Genomic DNA, 26708 nt, shown 5'->3' with positions numbered 1-26708 from the left:
AGTCCAGAGAGCAGTCCCAACCATTAATTGACAGCCTTCACTGTATGAATGTAAATACATAAATAGCTGCCAATCACTGAGTAGGACCGCCCACTGGACTCCTAAGCCTATTGTCAGCAGGGACTTAAATCAATAAATTATAGGTTATCTTTTCTCACACAACTATATATAAATTTTCACAGTTCCTCCTGCTCTTTAACATGCTGTCCACAGATTGGACTGTATGCTTGACAAGACCAGTTCCCTTTAAGCCCCATCCCATTAGCTAAACTGCACCCGTTCAACAGTCTGCCAGCCAGAAATGGTTGAGGTCAGAAGGAAACTATTACCTGTGTTTTCTGCAAGATTTCTACAAGACTGTTTCAGTAACATTCAGAAAATCCTAAAACTAACAAGAACTGCAGGCCAGATTATTTCCTGTTTACTTTTTACGTTTGACTTTTTTCATTCATTTCTGGGTTTAGTGTTCCATTAAGTCTGTTGAACAATTCTTTGTTTAACTACTATTGTACTTTATTTAAATTTCTATCATTATTAAAGAGGACCTGTCACCTGACCAAAATCTCAGTTAGGCTTCGTTCACATCTGTGTCAGGGCTCCATTCTGACGTTCCATCTGAGCTTTCTGTCAGTATGGAGCCCTGACTGACACAAACGGAAACCATAGGTAGTTGACTACGCTATTGATTCCATCAAAACGACGAAACCCTTACACAAACGGAAACCATTGGCACTGGATCTGTCACCATTGAAATCATTGATGATGGAAACCTGTGGTTTCCGTTTGTGTCAGTCAGGGCTCCATTCTGATGGGAAGTTAAGACGGAACGTAAAAATGGAGCTCTGACGCAGAGGTGAACGAAGCCTTAGATTGCCGACGCCTCACAGATTCTGGCGCTTTTATTTTCTTTTAGTCCCCACCGTTCCAGAGATATAGTTCCCATTCGTTTTGGTGCCGCTCACTTGCCAACCACTTCACAGTCAAAGGCCTCATTTGCATATCAGGCACCAAAACTAATGGCACCGATATCTCAGGAACGGTGGAAGCTAGAAGAGAAAAAAAGCGCCGGAATCTGTGAGGCATCGGCAATCTAACTCAGATGTCAACTGCAGTTTTTTGGGCAGATGACTGGTCCTCTTTAAATTCAAAACTATATAACATTGTTAATTATAAATATTTGTCAATGGATCTATCTTTCAGAAAGAAACTGTTACTTAGTAAGGTTTTCCCGTCAAGGCATATAAAATCACCAACCCACATTTACTAAATTGTTATATATGAAGTATTTGAAATACTATGCATGGACAAACAGTATTAAAGAATGAAAACTTTAAGACTTAATCTCATAATGTGCAATGAGTAGAACACTAAAAAAAATACACAAATGTAAAATGGCAACTGCCTCAAAATTAATATATTTTCTTACTCATATGAAAATAGATATATGCACAGTATAAAAACTGCAAATCAATACATTAAATTATTATATGTACACCAGGAAGGTCAGCAACATTGAATTCAGTGCAAGCTTTATTAAAACCTTGGTGGTGATATGTAACTATTTATTGCATTTTCTCAAGCAGTTGCTGACCTTGCAGCTTATGGCTCCAGTGTTTTGTAGCAAAAGAGCAGTGTTTAATATCCACATTTGTATCCATTATATGTAAATTGACACAGTTTGTCCCTCATATGGTATACTTCCTTAATACTATGCTTTTTCTACCTTCCATATGAAATACTGTTTAACAAACTTTTAAGTAAACCCTTTCTAAAATGTAACAAGAATACGAAGAAAGTTAAAGAATAAATCTTGAAGATAATCTTCTGTGGATCAAGTAACAAAATATGGCATAGGAACCTGCTAAAGACAACACATGGAACCTTATTGTGGTGTAGTTCACATTTCTTTGAATATCTGATCTGTCTAGTTACAAAATATATATATACAATGTTTGTGCTAACAGAACCTTAACCCTGATCCTTATATCATGTAAGAATGTGATGTTTGGAACTTCCTATGAAGAAATGGTGCTTTGCTTTCACCATAACTGGAACAAAGTCAAACATCAGATTTGAGCTTTTCAAATGAAATTCCATGATATATACCATTTCTTGAAAATAAATAAAATGTACCAGGACCACATAATATTCCATTGCACCACCCAGCCATGTTTGCACAGCTATGATAAGTGTTTTCAATGTGCCACATTCAAGAGGCATAACTGGTAAGTACAACATATATTTAAGAAACCAGTTTATCTTCCATTTAATCTTGCTCGTCCATGAGCAGTTGGGTAATAGCAATCCACTGGGTTACACCTCCCACTTATACCAGTTGTCCCAGGGGATCCTTGAGCTCCTGGAGGACCTGGGTCACCTTAAAAAAAAAAATAATAATCTTATATGAAATGTATTAACTTTATGCACTACCCTATTGAAGATATAGTCAATGCATGCAAGAAGATATTGATATCACGAATATCATGTTACTGGAGACAAAGTTATGTAAACATTGGAAAGGATATATACACTACATATAGTATTTATTACATAAATGTTGTATAAAAAGTGAACGTTGATCGTATGTGACATCATTGGTTACTTTAGTTGCTCAAATCACTCTTTCTAGCAACGTTGTGTCTTTGTAATGGCCAACTGAACAGTTGTCATTATTCGCTGATTTACGAACTATTGTAATGATATTTGTTTACTGTAAATGCATAAAAAAAATTAACACTGAAACTATTATTGATCTACGGTAATACTGCACGTAGTGACATGTACTTTTACAATGCATATGCCTGCCTAGTACACGGATCTTTGACACCGCCCTTGGGGACCTCAGATGGTGGCCGTCAGATGCACAGAATGATTTTTCATACCAATTGTTCATTAAAAGTTTAAAAGGCTGTTAAGTTTGTAGCTTAAGGGACAATTGTTGATTGAAATATGAATAGATCAAATATGCTAAAATGTACATGTAAAGAGTTGTATACAAGAGCTGTAGCAAAAATAGTATTCGAAGTAATGAACAAGATTTTTTTTATAAAAGTATTTAATTCACATCATAAAAACATTGCCTAAGTCAGGCCAATAGAGCTAATTTGGATTAAGAAAAAAAACCAAAAACATAGAAGGCAATGAGAAGTGATTACCTGTAGGTCCGGTGGGACCTGGACTCCCTGGAAGACCAATCCCAAATTCACCTCTCTCACCTTTCTGTCCTCGAAAACCTATTAAAATGAAGAAACAAATAATACATGAAAGCTGAATGTGCACGAAATGCCTCTTTAACTGCTTCCATGTAGCTTCAATGTCACTGAACGCCAATAAAAGAAACTTAAAGACAATGAATAAAATGAACTGTGCACTGCAGTAATATCCAGTGACTGACTGACTTACGTATATACAAGACAATAACATTTAAGAAGCTGAGCATTGCACCGTGGTTTGTAATTGAGCCATTTAGAAAGACTGGTCATCATAAGGTGCCAAATTATACTAAATGTTATAACTCTTGAGGGAGCAACGTAATATTATACTTGAAACACAAAGTTGTTTTTTTTTTTTGCATGTTTCTATAGCTGTATTAGAAGTGGTAAATATTATAGCCAATGTTATGCAAACAGTAAAATCATAATAACACAATAAAACAAAAGAACGGACAAAATAACAATAAAACATATACAAAAAACGAGTAGTACAGTACTGCACAATGTAATGCTCAGAGCCATGGACATGCAGTTTTAGATACAGTGACTATAGAAAATATTTACCCCCTTGGACTTCTTCATACGTTCCACATGTAATAACATTCACTAATTAGACTCAAACAATGAATGTTGAATTGAATAAAATTAAATTACTATTAACATTCGTTACAATTAACAGACATTAATTTATTAATAAGAGTAAATTCACACACAGAGCAAAAGCAGTGTAATTCGCGGTAAAACATGTTCTATTTAGTCGCAAAGCAAAAAGACGGTGCCATTTGGCATGTGGAGTTACCCTTAGACCAGGGCTAAATCTAGACTTATTTTTTTGCGCTACTGATTTATTTTAACGCTTGAGTGATGCAGTCCACAAGATTACATGCAACTCAATGTATTCATTTGGACTGCAGCTGTAGCTCAATAGTTCAAATCAATCAGTAGCACTACAAAAAGTCTAGGTGTAGATAATCTGACGATAATCTGATGCAACTAAATTAACCATGGAAAGCAAATCGGTTTTAAAAGCCACATATTGATGCCAGATGTTCAGCTGCTGATTTTGCCACGAATTTGCAGCAAAATCCCCAACAAAATCAGCATGTAAGTAATGCGTATTTGTCCTCAGATTTGCAGCAAATGTCACACTTTGCATTTTTAAAGGCAAAATCCACATTTTTGCAACAGAATGGACATGTTGCAAGTTTGAATATATGCATTATGCCTGATTCCCATGCAAATTTTTTCCGATTTTGAGAACCCCAACCACAAGTAAAGTGACACAGAATTTTGGTGCGGAGTGCAAAAATCGCCTCTTTGTCCGCCTTGTGGGAATGTTCCTAAGGCCGAATTCAGACGACCGTAGTATACGCCTGTGTGACTGCCATTACAACAATGGCCGTCACACGGACGCATGTATTTCAATGGGGCTTTTCACACGGCTGTTGTTTCAATGGACCATGTGAAGGGTCCGTTGAAAAATAGAACATGTTCTATTTTCTTCTGTTTTCACAGATCTGAAAGACTCAAGTCTATGGGGATCCGTGAAAACGGGACTCGCATGGGTGCAACTCTGATGTGAAAAATTACAGTTTTTCATGTCCGAGTTTGTACTCGTTCGTGCGAATCTGGCCATAGCCAAATGGAAATCACCTGTGTGCAGTCATGGTGTTTTAAGTAATTGCAGTAAAAATACACCTATATCTGGAAGGTGCAATGAATAGAGTCAGGTTCTAAAACGACCACAGAAAAAAACAGAACACTTGAAACAATCTCGTTTGAAAGTTCAGAAAAATGCCAGTCACGGAATGGATACAAGATAATTTTAATGTCATTAAATATCATTTAGATTCCATCTAGATCAATTGTTAAAAAATGAAAAGAATATGACAGAGTGCCTTCCTCAATTCATCTGGGAATGTGTGGTTTAAATTAGAAATAGCTGTATACTCACAGTCCCCATTCAACTTGGAGTTTAATCTTTAAAAAGAAAATAATAAAAGATGGAGAAAAAAAGGAAGTCTCCACCATGGTTGCCAAGTGTCTGTAAATTCCAGGACAGTCCGGGAAAATAGGGGACTTTTGGCTAGTGTGTGCAAAAAATGTATGCATGTGTGATTTTTTTTGAAGCTGCCGGATTTTGTGCGGGTTATTATGATTGTAATTATCATCATTTTGCAGTTCACAATAAATACTGCTGATGTGTTCATGATGGTACTTTGAGCTATAGACATATATCACTTAGCTTTATAATTTATTTCAGTTTTCCATAGTCATTAAAAAAATATTGTCCAGAAAAAAAAGAGAAAAAACCCCTAGTGTTTACATGTGCAAAAATTAATAGGTGGTAATTGCTGTCAAAAGTGCCTATACGAAATTCTTACCTGAAGGGGTGAATGGTTATGTGTTTAACAATTGTAATGTTGGTAAGTGTAAAAAACAACACAAAACCTAATGAAAACCTATGGGCATGCCCAGACGTTGCGGAGTTCTTCTGCCACTGTCCGCATCAATGCCGCACAGAATCTGCGTTGCAGATTCTGTTGCGGCTTTGCCTAAAATGGGCATTAAATTGATGCGAACTAGCCGTTGCGTATTGAGGGGAAGAGGGCTTCCCTTCTCTCTATCAGTGCAGGATAGAGAGAAGGGACAGCCCTTTCCCTAGTAAAAGAAAAAGAAATTCATACTTACCCGGCCGTTGTCTTGGTGACGTGTCCCTCTTTCGCCATCCAGCCCGACCTCCCTGGATGACGCGGCAGTCCATGTGACCGCTGCAGCCTGTGATTGGCTGCAGCCGTCACTTGGACTGAAACGTCATCCTGGGAGGCCGGACAGGAGGAAGAAGCAGGGGGTTCTCGGTAAGTATGAACTTCTATTTTTTTTTACAGGTTGATGTATATTGTGATTGGTAGTCACTGTCCAGGGTGCTGAAACAGTTACTGCCGATCGCTTAACTCTTTCAGCACCCTGGACAGTGACTATTTACTGACGTCGCCTAGCAACGCTCCCGTAATTACGGGTGCACACACGTAGTCACCCGCAATTACGGGAGCCCCATTGACTTCCTCAGTCTGGCTGTAGACCTAGAAATACATAGGTCCAGCCAGAATGAAGAAATGTCATGTTAGTAAAACCAATATGCTCCGCTGCACACATAACATCTGCGGACTTACTTCATTGCGGAATTTTGACTCTCCATTGAAGTCAATGGAGAAATTCCGCAATGAGTCCGCAACAAGTCCGCTACACGTCCACAACAACCATTGTATGCTGCGGACACCAAATTCCGCACCGCAGCCTATGCTACGCAGCGGAATTGTCCGCAACGTGTAAACGAACCCAACCACAAAGCTGTGGAAGGCAATGGAGAAAGGTGTACGCTGCGGATTTCCACTGCGGACTGTCCGCAGCGGAATTACAGAGCAATTCCGCCTCGACTGGTCATGCCCTAACTGATACAATGACCCACTTTTATCAATGTATTTGCATCTTTTTTTTTTTAAGCATTATTCTTGAAAATAGTGTCTTATCTGCTGTTTGACGTATATTTATTAACCATTTCCAGGGGAAATAAGACAATGTGAATGAAGGGATTGGGGGAGGGGGGTGTACATTTTGTTTCCCCCTATTGATCCAGAGGAAAGCAAAAAACAAAAACATAAGCCAATCTACCCTAAGGCTGAGTTCCCACAGGTGTGATACATTGCGTAAAAATCACGCAGCCTGTCCGACCTGGAACTCGCAGTACATTCCGGCCGAAAAATCATACCACATTGCGGTTTTTCGAATGGAATTTCTGCTGCGGAAGAAAGCGCTCATACTTACCCCCTCCATCTTTTCTGCTCATAGTCCAGCCTCCTACGATGACGTTGCAGGCCATGTGACGGTGCAGCCTGCGATTGCCTGCAGCGGTCACATGAGATGAATCATCATCCCAGGAGGCCGGACTGCGGGAAGAAGGAGGGCTTTCTGGGTAAGTAGGATTTTTTTTTTATTCCTTAGTTGCGATTTTTCCGGCGAATACGCCGCAAATGACGCAATACTTGGCTTTCTGTTGCAGGATTTGCATCCCCATAAAACTCGATGGGGAAAACCCACAATGGAAAATCAGATTGACAGCTCCTCACCTTCCCCCAGCACACAAAATCCCGCGCTTGTGTATTGATGTCCTCTTCTGGTGTGTGCGCACAAAGGGACACCGGATTATTACGATAAAAAGTGCAAAATGTTTGCAGACCGTTATTTACAGTTGGAGGAGGAGTTTAGGAGAGGGGATAACGGCAATGAACTTTTGATAGTAGCGGCAAGTGAGGGATAAGTAAAGTTCAATAGGTGAAATGCTGGTGACAGGTTCCCTTTAAGAGGGAGAAATTTTCATCCTGATCCCAAGCGGCAATCAGGCTGGATCAACATTGAACAAGAATTCTATACATTGACATAGTCGCTGATATTTTTTTGTTCTAGGAAATTATCTAAGCCTTTTTAAAACCATCTACTGTTGTAGCTGTGACCTGCTCCTGCGCTAGACTATTTCACAGATTCACAGTTCTTATGGTAACGAAGGCTTGTCCCCTCTGCAGATTGAACCTTTTTTTCTCCAGACGGAAAGAGTGCCCCCTTGTCTTTTAAGAGAATTTTACATGAAACAGCTTTTTACCATAATTTTTGTATGGGCCATTTATATACTTATATAGATTTATCATGTTTCCTCTTAGATGTCTTTTCTCGAGAATAAATATGTGTAATTCTTTTAAACTTTCCTCATAACTTAGATCCTCCATGTATAAACAGAACTGAAGTGCATATTCTAGAAGAGGCCGCACTAATGCTTTGTAAAATGGTAATATTATTTATTTATAATATTATCATTAGTATTAGTATTATTAGATTATTTCACTGTCCCACAAGTCCTAACCTCATTTAATACAGAACAGCATATCTCCCAAACTTTCAAGTAGGCTTTGCACGTCGCCGCGGCAATTTTTTTTAATGTTAAGCCACGGCTCTTAGGGTATGTTCACACGCAGAGTCAAAAACTTCCGATTTTGGAGCTTTGGAAAATGGCTCCAAAAACGTCCCAAGAAGTGTCCTGCACTTCTTTTTTGCGGCTGTTTTTTTACGCGTAAAAAAACGCTCTGTCGGAACAGAACGCCGTTTTCCCATTAAAATCAATGGGCAGATGTTTGGAGGCATTCTGCTTCCGATTTTCGGCCATTTTTTGGGCGTTTACGGCTCGAAGAACTGCCAAAAATAGGCCGTGTGAACATACCCTAACCCCTACCAATCCATACCCAATCCATGTCCATACACACCCAGTTCAGCCAACACAATATAATACCCCCCGTAGTGACCCCACATACATTATAGTGTCCCATAGTACCCCCCACACAATATAATGCCCCTTGTGTGCCCTCCACACAGTATAATGCCCCCATAGTGGCCCTCCACACAGTATCATGCCCTCATAGTGACCCACACACAGTATAATGTCCCGATAGTGCCCCCTACACAGTATAATGTCCCCATAGTGTCCTCACACAATATGTCTTTAGTGCTTCCCCACAGTATAATGCCACTACAGTGCCCCTACACAGTATAATGCTCCTGTAGTGCCCCACACAAACAGTATAATGCCCCCATACTGCCCCAACACAGAATAAGGCCCCCTGTTGCCACCCCACACAGTATAATGCCCCCATAGTGCCCTCGCTCAATATCATGCCCCATAGTGCCCCCCAAAGACAGATAGAGCTGAAACCAGGACATTCTGCCGGCTGCCCAGGACAGCGGGACATCGCCCGAAATCCGGGACTGTACTGCAGGATGCGGGACGCTTGGGAGGCATTTTACAACAGTATTCTGCTGGAATTAGACTAAAAAACAGCATGCAATGTCAATCAGCTGCATCTATGATCTACAAATCTATGATCTACTGTTGTCTAAGACCTACAATACACCCAGATCCACGTGCCATGCGCGTCAGTTTGTAAAAGTGGAGTGAAAAGTGGGTGTGGCTTATTGTTTCTCGTGCAAATGAGAAAAACAATCACATACCACAGACTCTGCAGTAGAAAAAGTGCTGTCAGTTTGGCCCCAGTGGAAGTTAATGGCAGTGATGTATGTTGACATATTTGTCAAATAGGGCACATGCAGTCATAAATTTCTAAATATCTAAGATTTAACTTAGACATTAACTAAAATGATTCCTCTTTTCATAAATGTGGGCTATTATGTTTATACAATAAAATACATAAACATCCAAGGCGGGTAGGAGGTGGAAGGATTGTAAATGATGTGACCTTCAGAAACCAGAATACCTGGAGCAATCCATTAGTTACAGAAGGCCTATGGTTATAGGTTTTAGTTCTTTCCCTGCACTACATGCCTTCATGTCCCATTTATGTGAACTTAGATGAACTGATGCTAGAATTTAATGAGCTAGTGTTTACTGTAAGGAAGTAGCAGCTCTGACAAACTGTTCTTAGTGAAAATATGTCGTGCTTGACATAGGGCATAATTTAGGTTATGCAGGTTCTAGCAGTATATTTGGAGATTTCATTCTAATTCATTATTACATGTAAGTTTTTATAAGAAAAATTAGGTTTTGTACTGTTTTTTTTCTATTAGTATTTTAGCTATTAATTTTTTCTTTTTATAAACTTTCAGTGGTGCACACTCTTCCTCCCTGTAATGTCTGTATAGACAGTGGTTCAAGTTGTGTGCACTTAGGCAGCTGTAATGACTGGTATTTAGTTCTCAGAGAAATGTCAGATTATTATAGTCTCCAGGAAGTGACGGTATGCAACCCCTCACGCAGAGGCCAGGGAGTGACAGGGGACAGGCATATAGATCCTTAAATGTTTATATAGTGCGGCTATCCTGCCTTATCTAGGCCTCCAGCAGTGCAATACAGCTGTGATTAAATCCCCAATCTACACAGCAAAGCTGGCAAGTGAGATGCAGAAAACAGGCAGCTTATTGTGACTGCTCTAGTGGCCAATGTGAAAACTGGAATATTTTAAGATTTTTTTTTTAATGTGGAAAAAATATTTGTAATGAAAACCCGGCTTAAATAATATGTAATTTCCTGATTATACATTTCCTTTAAGGCCCCTAAAATGTTTCAAATTATTGTCCAAGCCTCGTCTGCACTATCAAAGCTTGTCTAGAGCAAAGTCAAATAACTTACTGTAAGTTGTCACACAACATTTTAATGCTCATGAACAAAGCTAGAATTAGATTTGACAGTAAGTTTAGCTTTTAGTGAAATGCATACAATGCAAAAAAAGGGATGAGCAGATAACTTAAGTCCGTTCCATATTTTGGAAATAAACCAATATGGCTGCACTTGATTTGCAAAATTATTGCAAAAATGGCATCTGCAACTGAAAAGAAACATTGCAATATCTCAGTAAGTTAGTGAAATATAATTACCAGTCTTTGGAAACTGCTCCTCTTACTGACTTACTAATATATGACCAGTCTATCTTTTGGCTGGAAATTCTCTAACAGTATTTTTTAATTGATTATCAATTTTAGCTACATTTTCTTTAGCTACATAAGTGGCATCAATCCATTAAAGACCTCGAACCTCTGTGGTGATGCTTGTATGGTACGGCATGAGACTGTGATTGTCTGCAGTGTTCACGTGGATGAATGACACATAATTTTTTAGAGTTTTTCAAACAATGAAATTAGTCTGAGACTGATAAGAAACCAAACCAAATATTAAATATGTAAATGTTCTTGGCAAAAATAGGAAACATGAGCACTATACGGACAAATGATTGTGGACAGATCCGATCCAGATCAACATTGGGTATCTGCACAAGAAGCTCATTTCAAGAAAAGAAAAAGAAATCCACACGTTAACAACAATTCACTATGATGTGTGTCAACTTTCATTCCAATGAGCACACATGGATATTTCATTATTCAATTTAATGTATTCCCTTTAAGTACAAACCAAGGATATATTCTGCCATCACAAAGTGACCTCTTAATCCATGCAGTCTTTTCATGTAACATTTTTTTCCCCAGTTTAGAAATCCTTAGAACATCACATCTTGCTACTGAGATTAAGGTCTCCATAAATCTTTTTTTCCCCAACATAAAAAGTAAAGTTTCAGGCCTTTGGAGCATTTGCTCAGTGAATAGATAAAAATTGAAAGTGAAAGGCTGTGAGTGACCATGCGGTGCAGTCAATTCATGTAACTTGAACTAAAATGCGCTCTGGCAGATTTCTGTCAAGTGAAGCCCGCAGCAGCGTAGCCTGGATTCCCAGTGTGAGTGTGTACCAGGGAAGAAGGGAGCTTGTATATTGACGATCTAAGACAAGTGCTAATGTCTGAAGTATATCTACATGTATTTCTGCTATTTACAGTATGTAACACAATCTATGCCTCACACAAGCATGCTACATTTGTAAAACAGTTTATCTGATCACACATGCAGACTACTCCCATGCAAGCGGGTAAGAGTTTGTTAAAACACCATTCAATATCATGCTGCAGTGTACAGTTTATACCGTACCATTGGGTATAGGCATTGATCATGACCAACATAGCTGTGTTTTTCATTTGGATGTACAATAAAACAAATATTTGTGTGCAGTAGCACTTTATGCACTTTCCACATCCTCTTTTGATACGGCATTGTTTTGTAATTGATTTATTTTTTTATAAATTGGTTATACTATGTCTCAGCCCACTGTCCTTAAAGTATTTTAACACCTTTAAACATATTTTTAATTGCATTGCATGTAGTTTTAGAAATGCAATTAGTTTTACTTAAAAATGTTTTCCGTTTCTGCAACTTGAATGCAATACAATACAATACAATATAATACAATGCACGCCTCACGATTCCGTCAGACGTCTCTCTGTCAGGTCAGTCTGTAGCTCCTTTCCCTCCTCTTCTGAATGCTAATCTAAGTTAAAATCAAATAAAATCAAATAAAATAAACTCAAATCAAATAAGATTTAAGCTAAGATTAGCATTTTGGAGAGGAAAGAAGAGGAGAGAAAGGGGCTGCAGACTGACCTGAGAGAGAGACACCAGACAGTTTGAGTACAGAGCAGTATCGTGCAGCTTGTATTGTATAGTATTACATGCAAGCTGCAGAAGCCAAATGGTAGAATTTTTTTTTATTAAAACCAATTGCATATCTGTTTTATTTACGTAAGTACTGTACATGTAATGCAAGAAAAAAAAAAGTACGCTGATGTCCATAGCCTTTAAATGAGGATCGTTGCTTTCTTGGATGAATGATGGAACTGGTTTATACAAACATCTTTGGGTAAGAAGGTTTGCTCGTTGGAAACGGATTATATGTAGTCTTTTATCGCTGTCAAATATCCTTGGGCATCGGTTATTTGGATAAATATAAGTTGGTCAATGATCAGGTTTCCTTCTAATTGTTTTCCATTAAGATAAGCAGTAGTGGAGGTGTCTGGAAGCACCCTACCCCTTGTCTCTAGAGGAATGCATAGATTTTGTTGTGTTGGGGGAGAGGGGAACACATTACTGCATGTGTATGGCCAGTTTAAGTGGTGTTATATACAATGGCAAACACTACCAAACCGAGTTTTCAGAAAAGGATGACCACACGCATGAATTTCCAGGAAACAGATTATATTATACAAGTCAAACTTTATTTCATGGTTTGGAGATACATGTTGTGAAATGCACTGACACTTATCAGGTAAGAATTTCTTAAAAACAGTATTTTATGTGCATTTTATTTCAAATATCTTAGAAAACATAGTTAAACAATAGTTAAACATTTAGAATTTTAGTTTAATCATTCATTGATCTACAGTATATATAGTAAAATGTTTGAGGCTCTGTTCACACTAGCATTTTTTGTTTTCTTTCAGGGGTTCTGTTTTTTTGGCTATTATAAACCATCTGTAAGGATTTGTTTGTATCCATTCAAAGGATCTGTCATAGCTTTCATGGCTCCGTTATAAATGGAAGCCATGATGCCAGGGTGAATAGAGCCTAACCCTCCCCAATTACACAACTTATGTATGACTAGTTTACACTATCCAGCAAACAACAATTACAGTATAGAATTTTTATGTAAAATTATAAATAGTAATTAAAGAAGAATTACCAGAAGTAATTTATAAAAATGAAAAGGCTATAGGATATGGTAAGTAAGTGCTTTGTTATTTAATAGGGAAGTCTACTAAAATCCGACACACCATAGATGTGGTAAAGTCTGTGTTTTTTTAGCACCACTTTTTTAGCACCAACGTCCAAAATCCTTTTGGCACTGTTCAGAGATCTGAATGTTCATTAGCTTAAAATGATGTCAAATATCCAGTAAAATGAATCATAGAGCAGTGCCAAATCGGTTTAAGCTCGCTATAGAGCCCTTTGATTCCGAACATGAGTGGGGTTAGAAGTCAGTCTTTACCAATGTGATCTCACAGTTATCAGATATCAAATCGTTTTGACTTGATTTCCCTATTAGGCACTTTTTATTCAAACACCTTTGCTATAATGTTCATATTAACCTTACTCATACACTCAATAAGGCACCTATAGTAACATTGTAAACTGTCCAGCTTCAGGGAAAGCTTGGTAGGCATACCGTACCAAGATGTAAACAGTAGACATTTGGAAACATTTTCATTACAGCGAAAACTTTTAGGATTTAGTTTTGGAAATTTTGAATAAAACATTCTAGAAAATGAACACAAACCCACAATAAATATATTTATTATCTATGTTAATGGTGGAGTTTAGTCAATTAAACATTAGTGGATAGAACCATGACTGTGTAATCAAAATCATATAATAGTTTTAATGAAGTGAATCGAAGTATCACATTATATAAAGAATTTCTTCACCTCAATATTTTAATAGGAAAGAAAACACTAATTAACAAACCAATTTGTGTTGGTCCAAAGTGACCGGACACTTTATAGCAATTTTGCGCACGTGCTGGTTTAACAGCCCTAACTTTTGATTTGTTGGCCTACCAAAATACGTTTTGCATTGTTTTATCTTGGGGACAAAAAGGACTTCTTTTCTCATGCCTTTTTTTAGATTAGTCTTTTTTTTTTTCTTATTTAGTTTCATTGGGGGTAAATTTTATAAAAAGTAAGGAAAATTAATTGAATTATAGTTCTTTATTTTTTTTATTTGCAAATTCACACTTACATAAAGTGTTAGAATGAGTTCCCCATTATTTTTGGCCATAGGATTTATAATATGTATATATTTAGTTTTTTTGTATTTATTTCTGTATAAGACATTCACACTTTATATTTTTATTCTCTATAGGAGCTCCAGTTACATGGGGAAAATGACTTCCTGTGGTGACATTAGTCACTGGCAGTTCTAATCTGGGTCTGCTAAAACTTAGCAGCTCTGCCATTGCCACTGCATTTATTTACTATACAACACTCATTGAGTGCTGTGTAAGCCGAAATAGAAAAGACCGTAGCAGCTACAAACTGAATCTGTCTTCTCTTTCGGGTCTCCGGCTGTCACTGACAACTGGGCACCCGACCTGCACCTTCTAAACAGACTGGTTGCTATAGACACATGGCCTATCAGCCTTTTCTGTGGTATTGTCGAATAGCACTTACTAGGAACCACTTATTAAGTGTGATTTCCATTGAGTAGGCCAAGAACACATGTACCGTAATGTTATAACATAAAAGTATTCTGATTATCTGCTATGCTCAGTGCTGATCAATTGCCATATTATGAAATTTACAAGGAACTGAATGTTTAAAAAGCTTTTTCAAGTCATCTTTCACCATTCCTCACAAACAGATTTTAAAGAAATTGTCGACCTAAATGTATTTTTAGATTTAGAAAAAATGGTAATTTGACAGTATGAGGTAGAGAACAGCATGGTTAAAAGCTATGTACATCTTTGAAACTTGATACAGCTGCTTTATATTCTATATACAGAGCAGCTGTATCGTTCGCTAAGACCTGAATCCATTATGAACTGAGATGTGATTGATAACAGGTGGATCCTGTGTGTCTGAGACATGCAGGACCCACTGACACTAAACCCGTCAGCCCCACGGACCTGACTGATACAGGTTTCAGCGCTAGATACAGCTGCTCTGTATACAGGATACAAAGCAGCTGTATCTCAAAAAGTAAAACAATTTTTTTATAAAATGTATTTAGGAAGTTGCACCAATCTCACAGATGCACAAGTGAAAGGTGTACATAGCCTTTAAATTCTGCAAAGTCTTTTTGGCACTTCTCTGCTCATAGTATAATGGCAATTCCGCAGATTTGAGTGATCTAAGACAGAATGGTTGATATGAACATCCTGCCTGACAGAACTATTAAAAAAATTGTCTTTTAGGGCCCATGTACATGAACGTGGCTTTTTTTCGGCCACAATTCACCCGCAAATCTGCGGGTGAATTGCTGTCCCATTCATGTCTATGGGCCCATGCACACGATCGTGGTTTCCACGGTCCGTCATTGCCCGGAAGTCTGGACCCCAAAAAGTTAGGATGCGTCTTATTACGGCTGCATTTTGTGGTCCAGGCTCATTGAAATGAATGTACACGACCATGTGCACGGCCGTGTACATGAGCCCTTAGTCTGTTTGCTAGGGGTTTACTGTTTGTCAGACATGACTCAGCTGTTCAGCCTAAAGCTGGATTGGCACTTTACTGACAGCAAAGAAAGAAAAAAGCAATGGCAGCAGTCAAGCCATTTTATTCACAATTTTAGGCTGCTGCATTAACCAGATTTTTCTCAAAATACATTTAGGTTGAGAAATTCTCTAAGGAAGGTATTACATAACTACCATTTCTGTGCCTTCTTTTGCCTTTTTTTAATCGTGAAAATGCCAGACCATCAGGGGATTTCTGCTACACGTCATTGTATCGATTTTTATTCTTTTTACTGTAAATCCGTCTGTTTGAAAGTGTTTGGAATTGCATAGTCCATTGTTGTATTTTATGGCTGAACATAATTCACAAAGACTACAACACTAACTGTTTTTCTATTTGGTGTCACACCATCCAATATGTATTTTCATATACTTGTCTATTAAAAGTAGACGACACTGCAGAAAGACCCCTTGCAACAATTGTTTAGAAAAATACAATTACAAGCTATTGTCAGAAGTTTGGAAAAATCTGGATTTGATTTTCCAGTGAGTGTTTAATAATTCACAAGAATATGATACAGATAACAAGTAAAACTAGAATAAAGAGTGTAGGCAAGTGCAGAAAAGATTAATATGTTTGTAGCCGAAACACAATTTTCCTCCAGTCTATAGCATACATAGGCTGAATTTGCATATTAAGAAAGCACACTGCTTTTGTTTTTGAAATTCTGACCTTGAGGGGATAAAATGTATTCAGGTTTGGTTATGTACTTTGTCACACTTCTTGCCCACATTTCATGAGAAAATAGTTTTCCGAACAATACAACAGGCACCAAATGTAAATAAATATAAACTGACATTTGGGCCCACATTTGCATAGCTTGGCATGTTAAAATATTTTATGTCTTTTGTTAAAGGGATTGTCCAGTTTTCATTTTTTTTACTTTGTTGTAGAAGAAGAAATCATACAGTTCTCTAATATACAGGTATTAGAAATTCTGCTTACATAGCTTTCTTATAAGGGCGGGTTCACACATGGCGGAATTCCACTTAAATTCCGCTGCGGACACTCCGCAGCGTTAATCCGCAGCGGAGCCGTTTCTCCATTGACTTTCACTTTAATTTAGCAGTGTTCGTTTACACGATGCGTACAATTCCGCTGCGGAGCATAGGCTGCGGAGCGGAATTTGGTGTCCGCAGCATGCTCTGTCTGTTGCGGAGCAGTGGCGGACTCATGGCGGAATTTCTCCATTGACTTCAATGGAGATTCTAAGTTCCGCAATGAAGTCCGCAGCTGTCATGCACATGTCATGTGTGCTGCGGATGCGTCTTGCTTTTTTAACTTGACATTTCTTCATTCTGGCTGGACCTAGGTATTTCTAGGTCTACAGCCAGACTGAGGAAGTCAATGGGGCTCCCGTAATGACGGGAGCGTTGCTAGGAGACGTCTGTAAATAGTCACTGTCCAGGGTGCTGAAAGAGTTAAGCGATCGGCAGTAACTGTTTCTGCACCCGGGACAGTGACTACCGATCCCAATATACATGTATCTGTAAAAAAACATATAAGTTCATACTTACCGAGAACTCCCTTCGTCTGTCTCCAGTCCGGCCTCCCAGGATGACGTTTCAGTGTAAGTGACGGCTGCAGCCAATCACAGGCCAAGCACAGGCTGCAGCGGTCACATGGACTGGAGCGTCATCCAGGGAGGTCGGGCCGGATGCCGAAAGAGGGACGCGTCACCAAGACAACGGCCGGTAAGTATGAAAATCGTTTACTTTCACTAGGGAAAGTGCTGTCCCTTCTCTCTATCCTGCACTGAATAGGGAGAAGGGAAGCACTTTTCCCGCAGTCTGCAGCAGCTAGTCCGCATCAATGTACTGCACATTTTGTGCAGATCCGCTGCAGAATCTGCAACGCAGATTCTGTGCGGCATCGATGCGGACAGTTGCGGAGGAATTCCGCCATGTGTGGTCATGCCCTAACAGTGCATGAGGCCCCTGTGGCAGTGGAATGGTATAGCCCACAGGTCAGTCCTGTGTAATGCATCCACAGGCTAACTGAATATGACTAAACATGGCGTCAGTCATGTGACCGGCACGCATGCACGCACGCACACAATGTATTGGGGCAACATAGAGGACACATCCATGGGCAAGTGAATAGAACTAATGGTGGAACAATGAACAACTGCTTCACTGCGCCTGTATTTACGGTCTCTAGATAATTTATAAAATGTCTGTCTGTCTCTATGAGATGTTGTCATGTTGTTAATAAAGCTAAATGAAAAAAAATCGCATGCAACATACACAGAGGAGGCAGGGAGAAGAATGGAGGAGCTGATCCTACACAGACACTGACAGACACAGTGAGATGCTGCTCTAGGTAGAAATATTTTATAACCTCTGCTCCTCAATAACCTATTCTTCTCCTGTTATACACCTGGACAGGCTTACCTGAATGCCAGTGGTCACATGACTGACACCATTTTTAGTCCATTCAGCCATCCCATGGGTGCATTTCTATGGACTAGTCTGTGGGCTATAGAATTTTTTTATTTTTAGACAGAGGCAACTGCACTGATATAAGAAAGGTATGTGAGCAGAATTTTAAATACATGTATATTAGAAAAATGTATGATTTCCTATTCTATAAAAAAGTTTATAGCAAAATTAAAAAGTGGACAGACCCTTTAAATAAGTTTAGGGGTTGTCTTCTGTATATATGTATTGTACTGCTGTTACTTAGTAAAAATTACTAAATATTGAGTATACTGACTATTGAAAATAATTTTATAGAATGGCAAAACATTCACTGCAGAGTGGAAATATTGCAAACATTAGATACCTAAAGCTGCCTACAACTACTGAAACGATTTACATACTGTTCCATAGGAAGACTCCTTCAGAGCAAACCTTCAACTTGTGTGATTATATTTTATTGTTTCTTTTTTGTAGCATTTCTATGGAAAATCACAGTAAGGCTGGATTCACACTAGGTCATTACGTCCGTAATGGACGGAACGTATTTCGCCCGCAAATCCTGGACTGAACACAGTGCAGGGAGCCGGGCTCCTATCATCATAGTTATGTACGATGCTAGGAGTCCCTGCCTCGCTGAAAACATGATTACAGTACGGGACAGTTGTCCTGCAGCGAGGCAGGGACTCCTAGCGTCGTACATAACTATGATGCTAGGAGCCCGGCTCCCTGCACTGTGTTCGTTCCGGGACTTCCGGCCGACATACGTCCGTCCATTACGAACGTTAATGTGCTCGTGTGAACCCAGCCTTACAGACACAAGTTGAAGCAGTTTTTTTGGCTCAGCTTTTTGAGCCAAAAACAGGAGTGGACACAAAAGAAATGAGACTCATTAGTATTTTTTTGGATCCACTTCTGACTTTAAGTCAAGAAACTGTGCCAAAGACTGCACCAAAAAAACTGCATAAAGATTGTGTGTCTCATCCTGAACTAATACATCTGAATAGCACGATTAGTTGTATGAAATGACAAACTAAATTTGTATGTAAATGCTAGTAACACATGGCACCCCTAGAGAGGCCAGTGACTACACAGCAATATGGAAATAGCGAATTAAAAGGGTTTTCAGGATTTTACACTGAAGGCCTATCCTTACTACTTAGTACTGCAGCTCGGCCCCTCTCAGACCATTCATTTGAATGGGCTGAGCTGCAGTATCATGCAGCATTAGGCTTGACCTACATATAAGATAGCTGTAGCAATTGTAAGCATTAATTAGTAAATCTCCCAAAATATCTATTCCTAATCTAGGGTAAATTTGTGGGACTTGCAAAATCTAAAGCTCAGTCGAATGTGCATCTGTGGCAGTTACGGATCTCCCACAGGAACAAAAAATCTGACATGACGGGTTGAAATTCAACATGCCCGATCCATCTTTCCTTTGACTTCTACCATTGGGGGGAGAGTCGGGATGCCCCATACACATAAATTGTCTGATCCCAGCTAAATAGGTGGGTTCAGATGACTTTTATCTTATGCGTATGGCTAATTTAAGTGTTTACGCAATATTGTTAGTAAGTTCACGCTAGCGTTAGTTTACATTTACCTCTCTTCCGTCAGAGGAAGAGAGGATTGAAAGATTAAATGGAAAGCAACGCTTCCGTTAGAATTACTATTGACTTCAGAGGTAATTATTTTGTTTCAGTTGCTTACCGTTTGTCTTCGTTCGCTAGGTTTCCGTTTTTTTGCCAGATGCAAAAGTGCAGTCTGCAGAACATTTGTTTCCGTGAAAAAAAACGGAAACCTAGCGAATGGAGACAAACGGAAAGCAACTGAAACAAAAGAATTATCATTGTAATTCTAATGCAACCCTTGCTTTCTGTTTAATCTTTCAATCCTCTCTTCCTCTGATGGAAGAGAGGTAAACGTGTACTAAGGCTAGTGTGAAAGAAGCCTTAACTGATAACATCCAAAGCATTTGCCAAACTACATGATTTAGTAGAATATATCGTTCCACATTTTGTTAACAGAAACTTTATTTCACAGTGTTACTAAAAATAGGAACATTTAAAGTGAAGTATTAGAGAAGTTTTCTGCAAACTGTTGTTAAGTGTCTGAGGTATAAATGAAGACTAGAGTTCCCTAGATAAATCATTCTGTTTATGAGAAAACCATTATCATAACTCATAAGCCTATTCTAAAACCAGATATTGGTGGGACTCTCTTTCAGAATTGCAAATAAAACCCCTTTTTTTAAGTTCTAAACCCAACCATTACTGCACAGCTAAAGCCAAGAAACAATCCCTAACTGTAAACTGAGAACATGTGTTTTACTATTGAAAAATATTAAATGAAACTGTAGATTCACATTTGACAAGTAAATGACTAAAGGAACACTGTACTGTAAGACCCTGTTTGTCAAGACCTTCTGCAAGCTTCTGAAACAAACAGTCCAGCAAACATATGGCAGAGAACAGATGGATCTATCACCGCCTAGTCCCTTCCATCTTTGACTGGGGACTAGCTAATCGTCTTCTCCAGCTCTGGAGGAAAGAGGACGACGACACAGCATGGATGTCTCCTGAGACATAAAACAGGGACTTTTTGATCCTTTGAATTATAATATGGAACAGAACAGAATCAAAGATGAAGAATATATGACTATACACACACACACACACACACACACACACACACACACACACGCACACACACACACACACACACCTATATATATATTTATAAAGTTTATTTTTTAATTTTAGTTTCATCAGAATAAACTCTTTTAGCAGCAAGCATGTTCCACATATTCCAATATTGTAGGGCAGCTATAAATTTCACATTTACAACTACTACCCTATAGAGGCCATTCACCAAATGTAAACCTAAATACCCTATTCAAAGGGTACTGTATAGATTACATTTTATGAAATTATACATTTTATGTGATATAATACAATAGATCACTTCTTGATGTTTCTAATGATTGATCCTTCCACAGCTGGATTGAGGAAAAGGTGATGGTGGGAGGTCAATGTCAAAGCTTGGACCCATAGGATGATTCTCTGGTGGGTTGGTTCAACCCTGTATATCACTTTAGCAAAAACAGGGTGATTTATATCTAACCTCCAACCAGCGGCTTGTGAACTCTAAGGGTATGTTCACACGACCTATTTTCAGGCGTAATTCGGGCCCGCGTCAAAGAAGTGCCGTACACTTCTTGGGACATTATTGGAGCCGTTTTTCATTGACTGCAATGAGAAACAGCTCCAATTACGCCCGTAAAAGACGCCGCGAAAAACGCGAGTACTTGCAAAAACATTTGAAATTCAGGAGCTGTTTTCGCCTAATAACAGCTCCGTAATTTCAGACGTATTTTGCGTTTGCGTGTGAACATACCCTAACTGTGTTGCTCACCATAGGAGCTCTGAGTTCTTACCATGTGCACTGGTTAAAATGCATCGTCCACATTAAATACATTGAAGACATGTACGAACTCCCAAAAAAGTGTCAATTTGAATGGTAAATTATTTAGGTATATTATTTTCTTTTGTTTTGCAATGCAATTTCTTGAATTGAATGAGAAAGGTTGTACTTGATGGACCTGCGTCTTTTTTCAACCTATGTAACTATGTACAGTATTGCTTGTTCTTTACTTCAGACAGTCTGTGATTGAAAAGGTAACAATCTGAAGCGATAAGCTCTCTGGGCTTAAAGAATTGTTCAGTGTAAAGTTTTATATTGAAATATTTATCTACAAATGTTTGTAATTACACTATTTCTCCACATTTAATATGTAAACTCTTGCTTTTTTTTAGTTAAATGTGACTCTCGATCATGACTTGAAGTTGGATATGGCTCGCAAGATACAAAAGGTCGTGGACCTATTATTTATGTAATCAATGTGTGATAGACTATATATACTTTCTTTCAATAATGGAGGAAACAGAATAGCAGTTATGTGACCACTGACCACCAGGAACCATGGAATCAGCAAATGCTTAGGCACCAAAAGATCTGTATCTTTCATTAAGAATTGCCATTCCTGGGAGATGTGTTCTCAAATCATATTGATGCTTGATGCAGTTGCATAGTCAACAGTTAAGGCAGGATCTAATCCAATAAAATCTTACATCCATAAAGTGCAATGACTTTAGAATAAGGCACCACCAGACCACTTATTTTAATAAGCAAGAAGAGATGTATAACAAATATATGTCTTTTGTATAAATGGGCAGAACAACCTCTTTAAGCTTTATTCATGTTCATTATTTGAAACGGTATAATATTCTATCAAGTATAGATGCAAAGTTCTCCTACAAGCTTTTGGGGTTTAGCAAAAAACACAAAGCACCAAATACCTATACTGTAAGCTATATAGCATAACAGTATTTCTACAATAGTACTATTGCATATAATATATTAACATATTGTAAATGTAAACATTAGTCAAAAAGTGATAAGCACCAAGATCCTGAATCATTGATAAATGGGAAATTATATGAAGCAATGACAAAAGCACCGCAGCCTTTAGGGAGGCTGATAAAGGCTAATATGTGATTGGATGCTGACTACTATAGTGTGACTGCAGTAAAATGCAGCTAAAAATGCAACTTTCCTTAAGTGGCAACTTTATTGGATGCAGCCTAATTGTTATAAATATATAGAATGAGGTCCAACCTCTAGAAGCTATTGTACATGGTTGTGTAATGAAAATCCATCCATATACTTAGGAAACAGTGCTCTGGTACTACTGGCACATAGTGATTGCCCCACTTATATGCCATCTTTATCGTAACATCATTTATATTTTTTTCATCAATAAAGCAAAACCAAGTTAATATACACCTAAAAAATTCCAGCATCTGGCCTATTCCAGTTGTATAAAAAAGCATAGTCATCTAATACAGTTGGGGCAAAGGTATATCAATGTACATTGGACAAACATAAGTCAATAGGACTGTTTTTTTGGCATACCTCTTGCTAATGTCAGCCTATGGCACGTTAGGGGAAAATTTCCTGGCGCATTTGCCAAACATTGACCCCAAACCCAGTCTGAACCTAGGCTTACTGCCAATACTACTTGGTGTAAAGTAGAACCCTATAGTATTTTAGCCTAGGTAATCACCATGTTCCATCTACATACGAATAGAGACAGGTCTTATGTAAAGTAGACCTCCAACTTCTCAAATTAATTTTAAATATACAAACGCTGATACACAAGTGTGTACAGTGCTAATACAGTAGATTACACCTAGTAGGCACAAGCAACTTTGTGATCTAGGTTGCTAAAAAATTTTCATGTTTGTTATGGAAAGCCTCCCAAAAGGTGGAATTTTTCCGTAATCATTTCTATTCTAATGAATAAATGTCTTAAACTTTGGTAATAATGATACTATAATGTTCATAACCCATGCAGTAGCATTAAAGTGACCAATATAAGATCAGTCTAATGAAAACTCCAATCATAAAGCAGCATGCAGGTTTTACTAAGGCTGTGTTCACACAGAGTTTTTTGCAGGAGGAAAATTCTGCCTCAAAATTCAGTTTGGGATTTTGAGGCAGATTTTGTCCTTCCTGCATGTCGTTTGCCTCGATTTTCACTGCGTTTTTCGCCCGCGGCCATTGAGTGCTACGGGCAAAAAACTCAGCGAAATACGCTCTTTCTGCCTCCCATTGATGTCAATGGGAGGTCAGAGGCGTAAACGCGCAAAGATAGGGCATGTCCCTTCTTTCTCCCGCGAGGCGGTTTTACCGCTCGTGGAAGAAAACCGCCCCTGCCTCCCATTGAAATCAATGGGAGGCATTTTTGGCCGGTTTTCGACGAGTTTTGAGGAGTGGTTTCCGCTCCAAAAATCTCGTCAAAATACTCTGTGTGAACAGGCCCTTTAACATTTCTGTATTCTGGATACTTTTTGTAAATTATATTAATTTGTTTATTAAACACTATTATTGAGATTGCTTCTCGTTGGAAACCACTAAACATCCAGTTGAATCATACCTGCATTCACATTCGAGGATAACTTCACATTAAAGGAAAACTCTAGTGAGTGTGGATTAATATGTGGAAATTACTGCCACTAAGAGAATTGCTTTTAGTAATCAACATTTTGCCCCTCCTGAACAGAATTGTGCGTTCAACCTTTAACTGATACATCTCTCTGGCTTGTAAACAGCATGCAATAAGGATGCACTCCGAAATAAAATAATTACATGTTTGTAATGTGTAGATAGGTTATATACATACATAACATTAAAAAAAAAATATACACCACACACAGTTATATGCAAAAGAGAAGAATTCTGCCATCTTAGTAGACCTCAAGAATCCTGACTTGGACATTAACTCAATTTATCATTAATTATTCAGTTTTAGAAACAATACAGTGAGATTTCCTGGCTCACATTATACAGAAGGTTGATTACAAAAAAATCAGTTCACAGTTACATTATTTGTGTAAACTCCAAATTAAAAATGAACAGAACACAACTTTTGCACATAGTATTGTACACTGAGACTAAATTGTGAGTCCATTAGCCCATAACTACTCCCATCTTCACATTTTTTCATTTTCTAAACAGTATATCTCTCATATATATATATATATATATATATATATATATATATATATATATATATATATATATATAGACATATATATATATTTGTTTTTTTTTGTTTTCTTTCCAAAGTAAGACTCCATACTTCTTCTAGGAACCTTTTCCTTGTCTTCATTCCAGTCTTATTCTGATTTCAGAGAAGACCAAACTACCGGAAAAAATAATAGATAGGAACCACCTATCAAGAAACTACCAAAAGACTGGCATGCTTATTTCTTATCAAACCAGCTAAACATATGGTGATCAATCCAGAACCAATAAAAAGGAGACTTTCAAGTAGCTGGTTGCCCATAGCAACAAATTAGATTTGATTTCTCAGTGGTCCTTTGGAAAATAAAAACAGCAATCTGATTGGTTGATATGGACAGCTGCTCCACTTTTTCTTTACACCTGTTTTTATAAATCTCGCTCATTGTCTTTTCCAAGATTTATTGTCAACAATTGTGTAGCATCTCTGTTTTTAATCATATAATCATGGACAAAATATAATAAAATAGTAAATAATATATACTTATACACAGTTTTACTGCCTTGGGCTGGCACATTGCCCATGTCTTGAATGAACTCTCAGTCATTAGCATGACTGAAAAAACAGGCCTGTAACCATGAAGTTGGAACAAGGGCCATACCATAAAATGTGCCAATGGCTGAAAATATTCCAAGACTCTGCCTGTCAAGACAGCCCATGCACAAAAAAAAAAGTAAAAAGGTTCACAATGAAGACGTAAAGTGGGCTATAGTCACCTTGGAGGTAAAGTGGCATCTACATAAATGCACTATTGCCCATCTGGAGAGATAGAAGACTATTGTAGGACAACTATAGCATAAACTCTAGTATAAAAAATAATTCCAAAAATTGTTGAAACACCTTCATTGCAACTTTTAAATAAAGTCTATAACTTTAAACAGACCATTGTTTGTTCACCATTTATTTCAGTGTCCTAGATTTTCTCATTAATTTTGGATAAGCTTTTTTTCGTAGGCAGAAAAACTTTGTGTTAATGTCAATTAAGTATCTGCATATCATATTCTTACTTTGTTAATTATTTAAAAGCATATGACTTGGCATACTCTACAGCATATTGAAATAGTATTACTTAGTATGGTAATGCACAAATACAACACAGCTAGAAACAATAGTCAAGGTCAAAATGTCTACATTTCAGATGAATAAGAATCCGTTGTTAGATCTATTGTTAGTGCTTTATTTCTTTGAAATGGAAATTAGTCTTGTAATAGTTTGTTTTAGGTTGTGTGACTCATGCTGAGTAGTACATCAATTGTACAGATATGTGACATGAAGAACTTAATCTAACAACAGTATGTGCAAAAGATAAACCAAACTATATGGCTTTGCCAATTTTGTAAATTCTGAACCTCTGAATTTAGATATAAAGTCATTTAATAATTTCTTGAGAATATTAGCATATTGAGATCTCATGTTTTCCATAATTTTAGATGCAAACACAAGTAGAAATTTATCTTTCAGTACACTTTACTTTGTAATTGTATTAAATCCAATTCTAAAAAGGGCTAGTTCTAGAGAAATATGGGCATGTCAATGTATGTATTTTGGCAGCTGTATGTCTGTCCTCCACATGGGTGTATTACCATTACATATTGGAGTATATGAGTCCCTTTACATCACATTGGAATCTTACACCCAGGAGAATCTAGGAATACAGAGCTATAGTATGATTAGTTTAATATGTATTTTCGTTTAAACATAAATATAGAAAATATCTGCCAAATGCATTTTTAAGATATTTTCCATTAGTCTTTGATCACAGGGA

At 37.9% G+C, this 26708-nt stretch overlaps 1 protein-coding gene across 1 annotated transcript in view; it reads right to left on the bottom strand.

The window, feature by feature from the left end:
* Window positions 1-1496: 1496 nt before the first annotated feature.
* COL19A1 (collagen type XIX alpha 1 chain) overlaps window positions 1497-26708 on the bottom strand; it is a 153816-nt gene continuing 128604 nt past the window's right edge. Inside the window, exons 16-18 of the mRNA XM_075863686.1 lie at window positions 3777-3788; window positions 3156-3233; window positions 1497-2377 (exon numbers count right to left, since the gene is read on the bottom strand). Coding sequence (XP_075719801.1) covers window positions 2256-2377; window positions 3156-3233; window positions 3777-3788 — 212 coding nt within the window. The 3' untranslated portion in view covers window positions 1497-2255. The remainder of the gene's footprint in view (window positions 2378-3155; window positions 3234-3776; window positions 3789-26708) is intronic.

This window comes from Rhinoderma darwinii, chromosome 4 (assembly GCF_050947455.1).
Source record: "Rhinoderma darwinii isolate aRhiDar2 chromosome 4, aRhiDar2.hap1, whole genome shotgun sequence".
NCBI lineage: Eukaryota > Metazoa > Chordata > Amphibia > Anura > Rhinodermatidae > Rhinoderma > Rhinoderma darwinii.
Note: the sequence above shows the minus strand (reverse complement) of the source record. Positions and strands in the feature narration are given on the sequence as shown.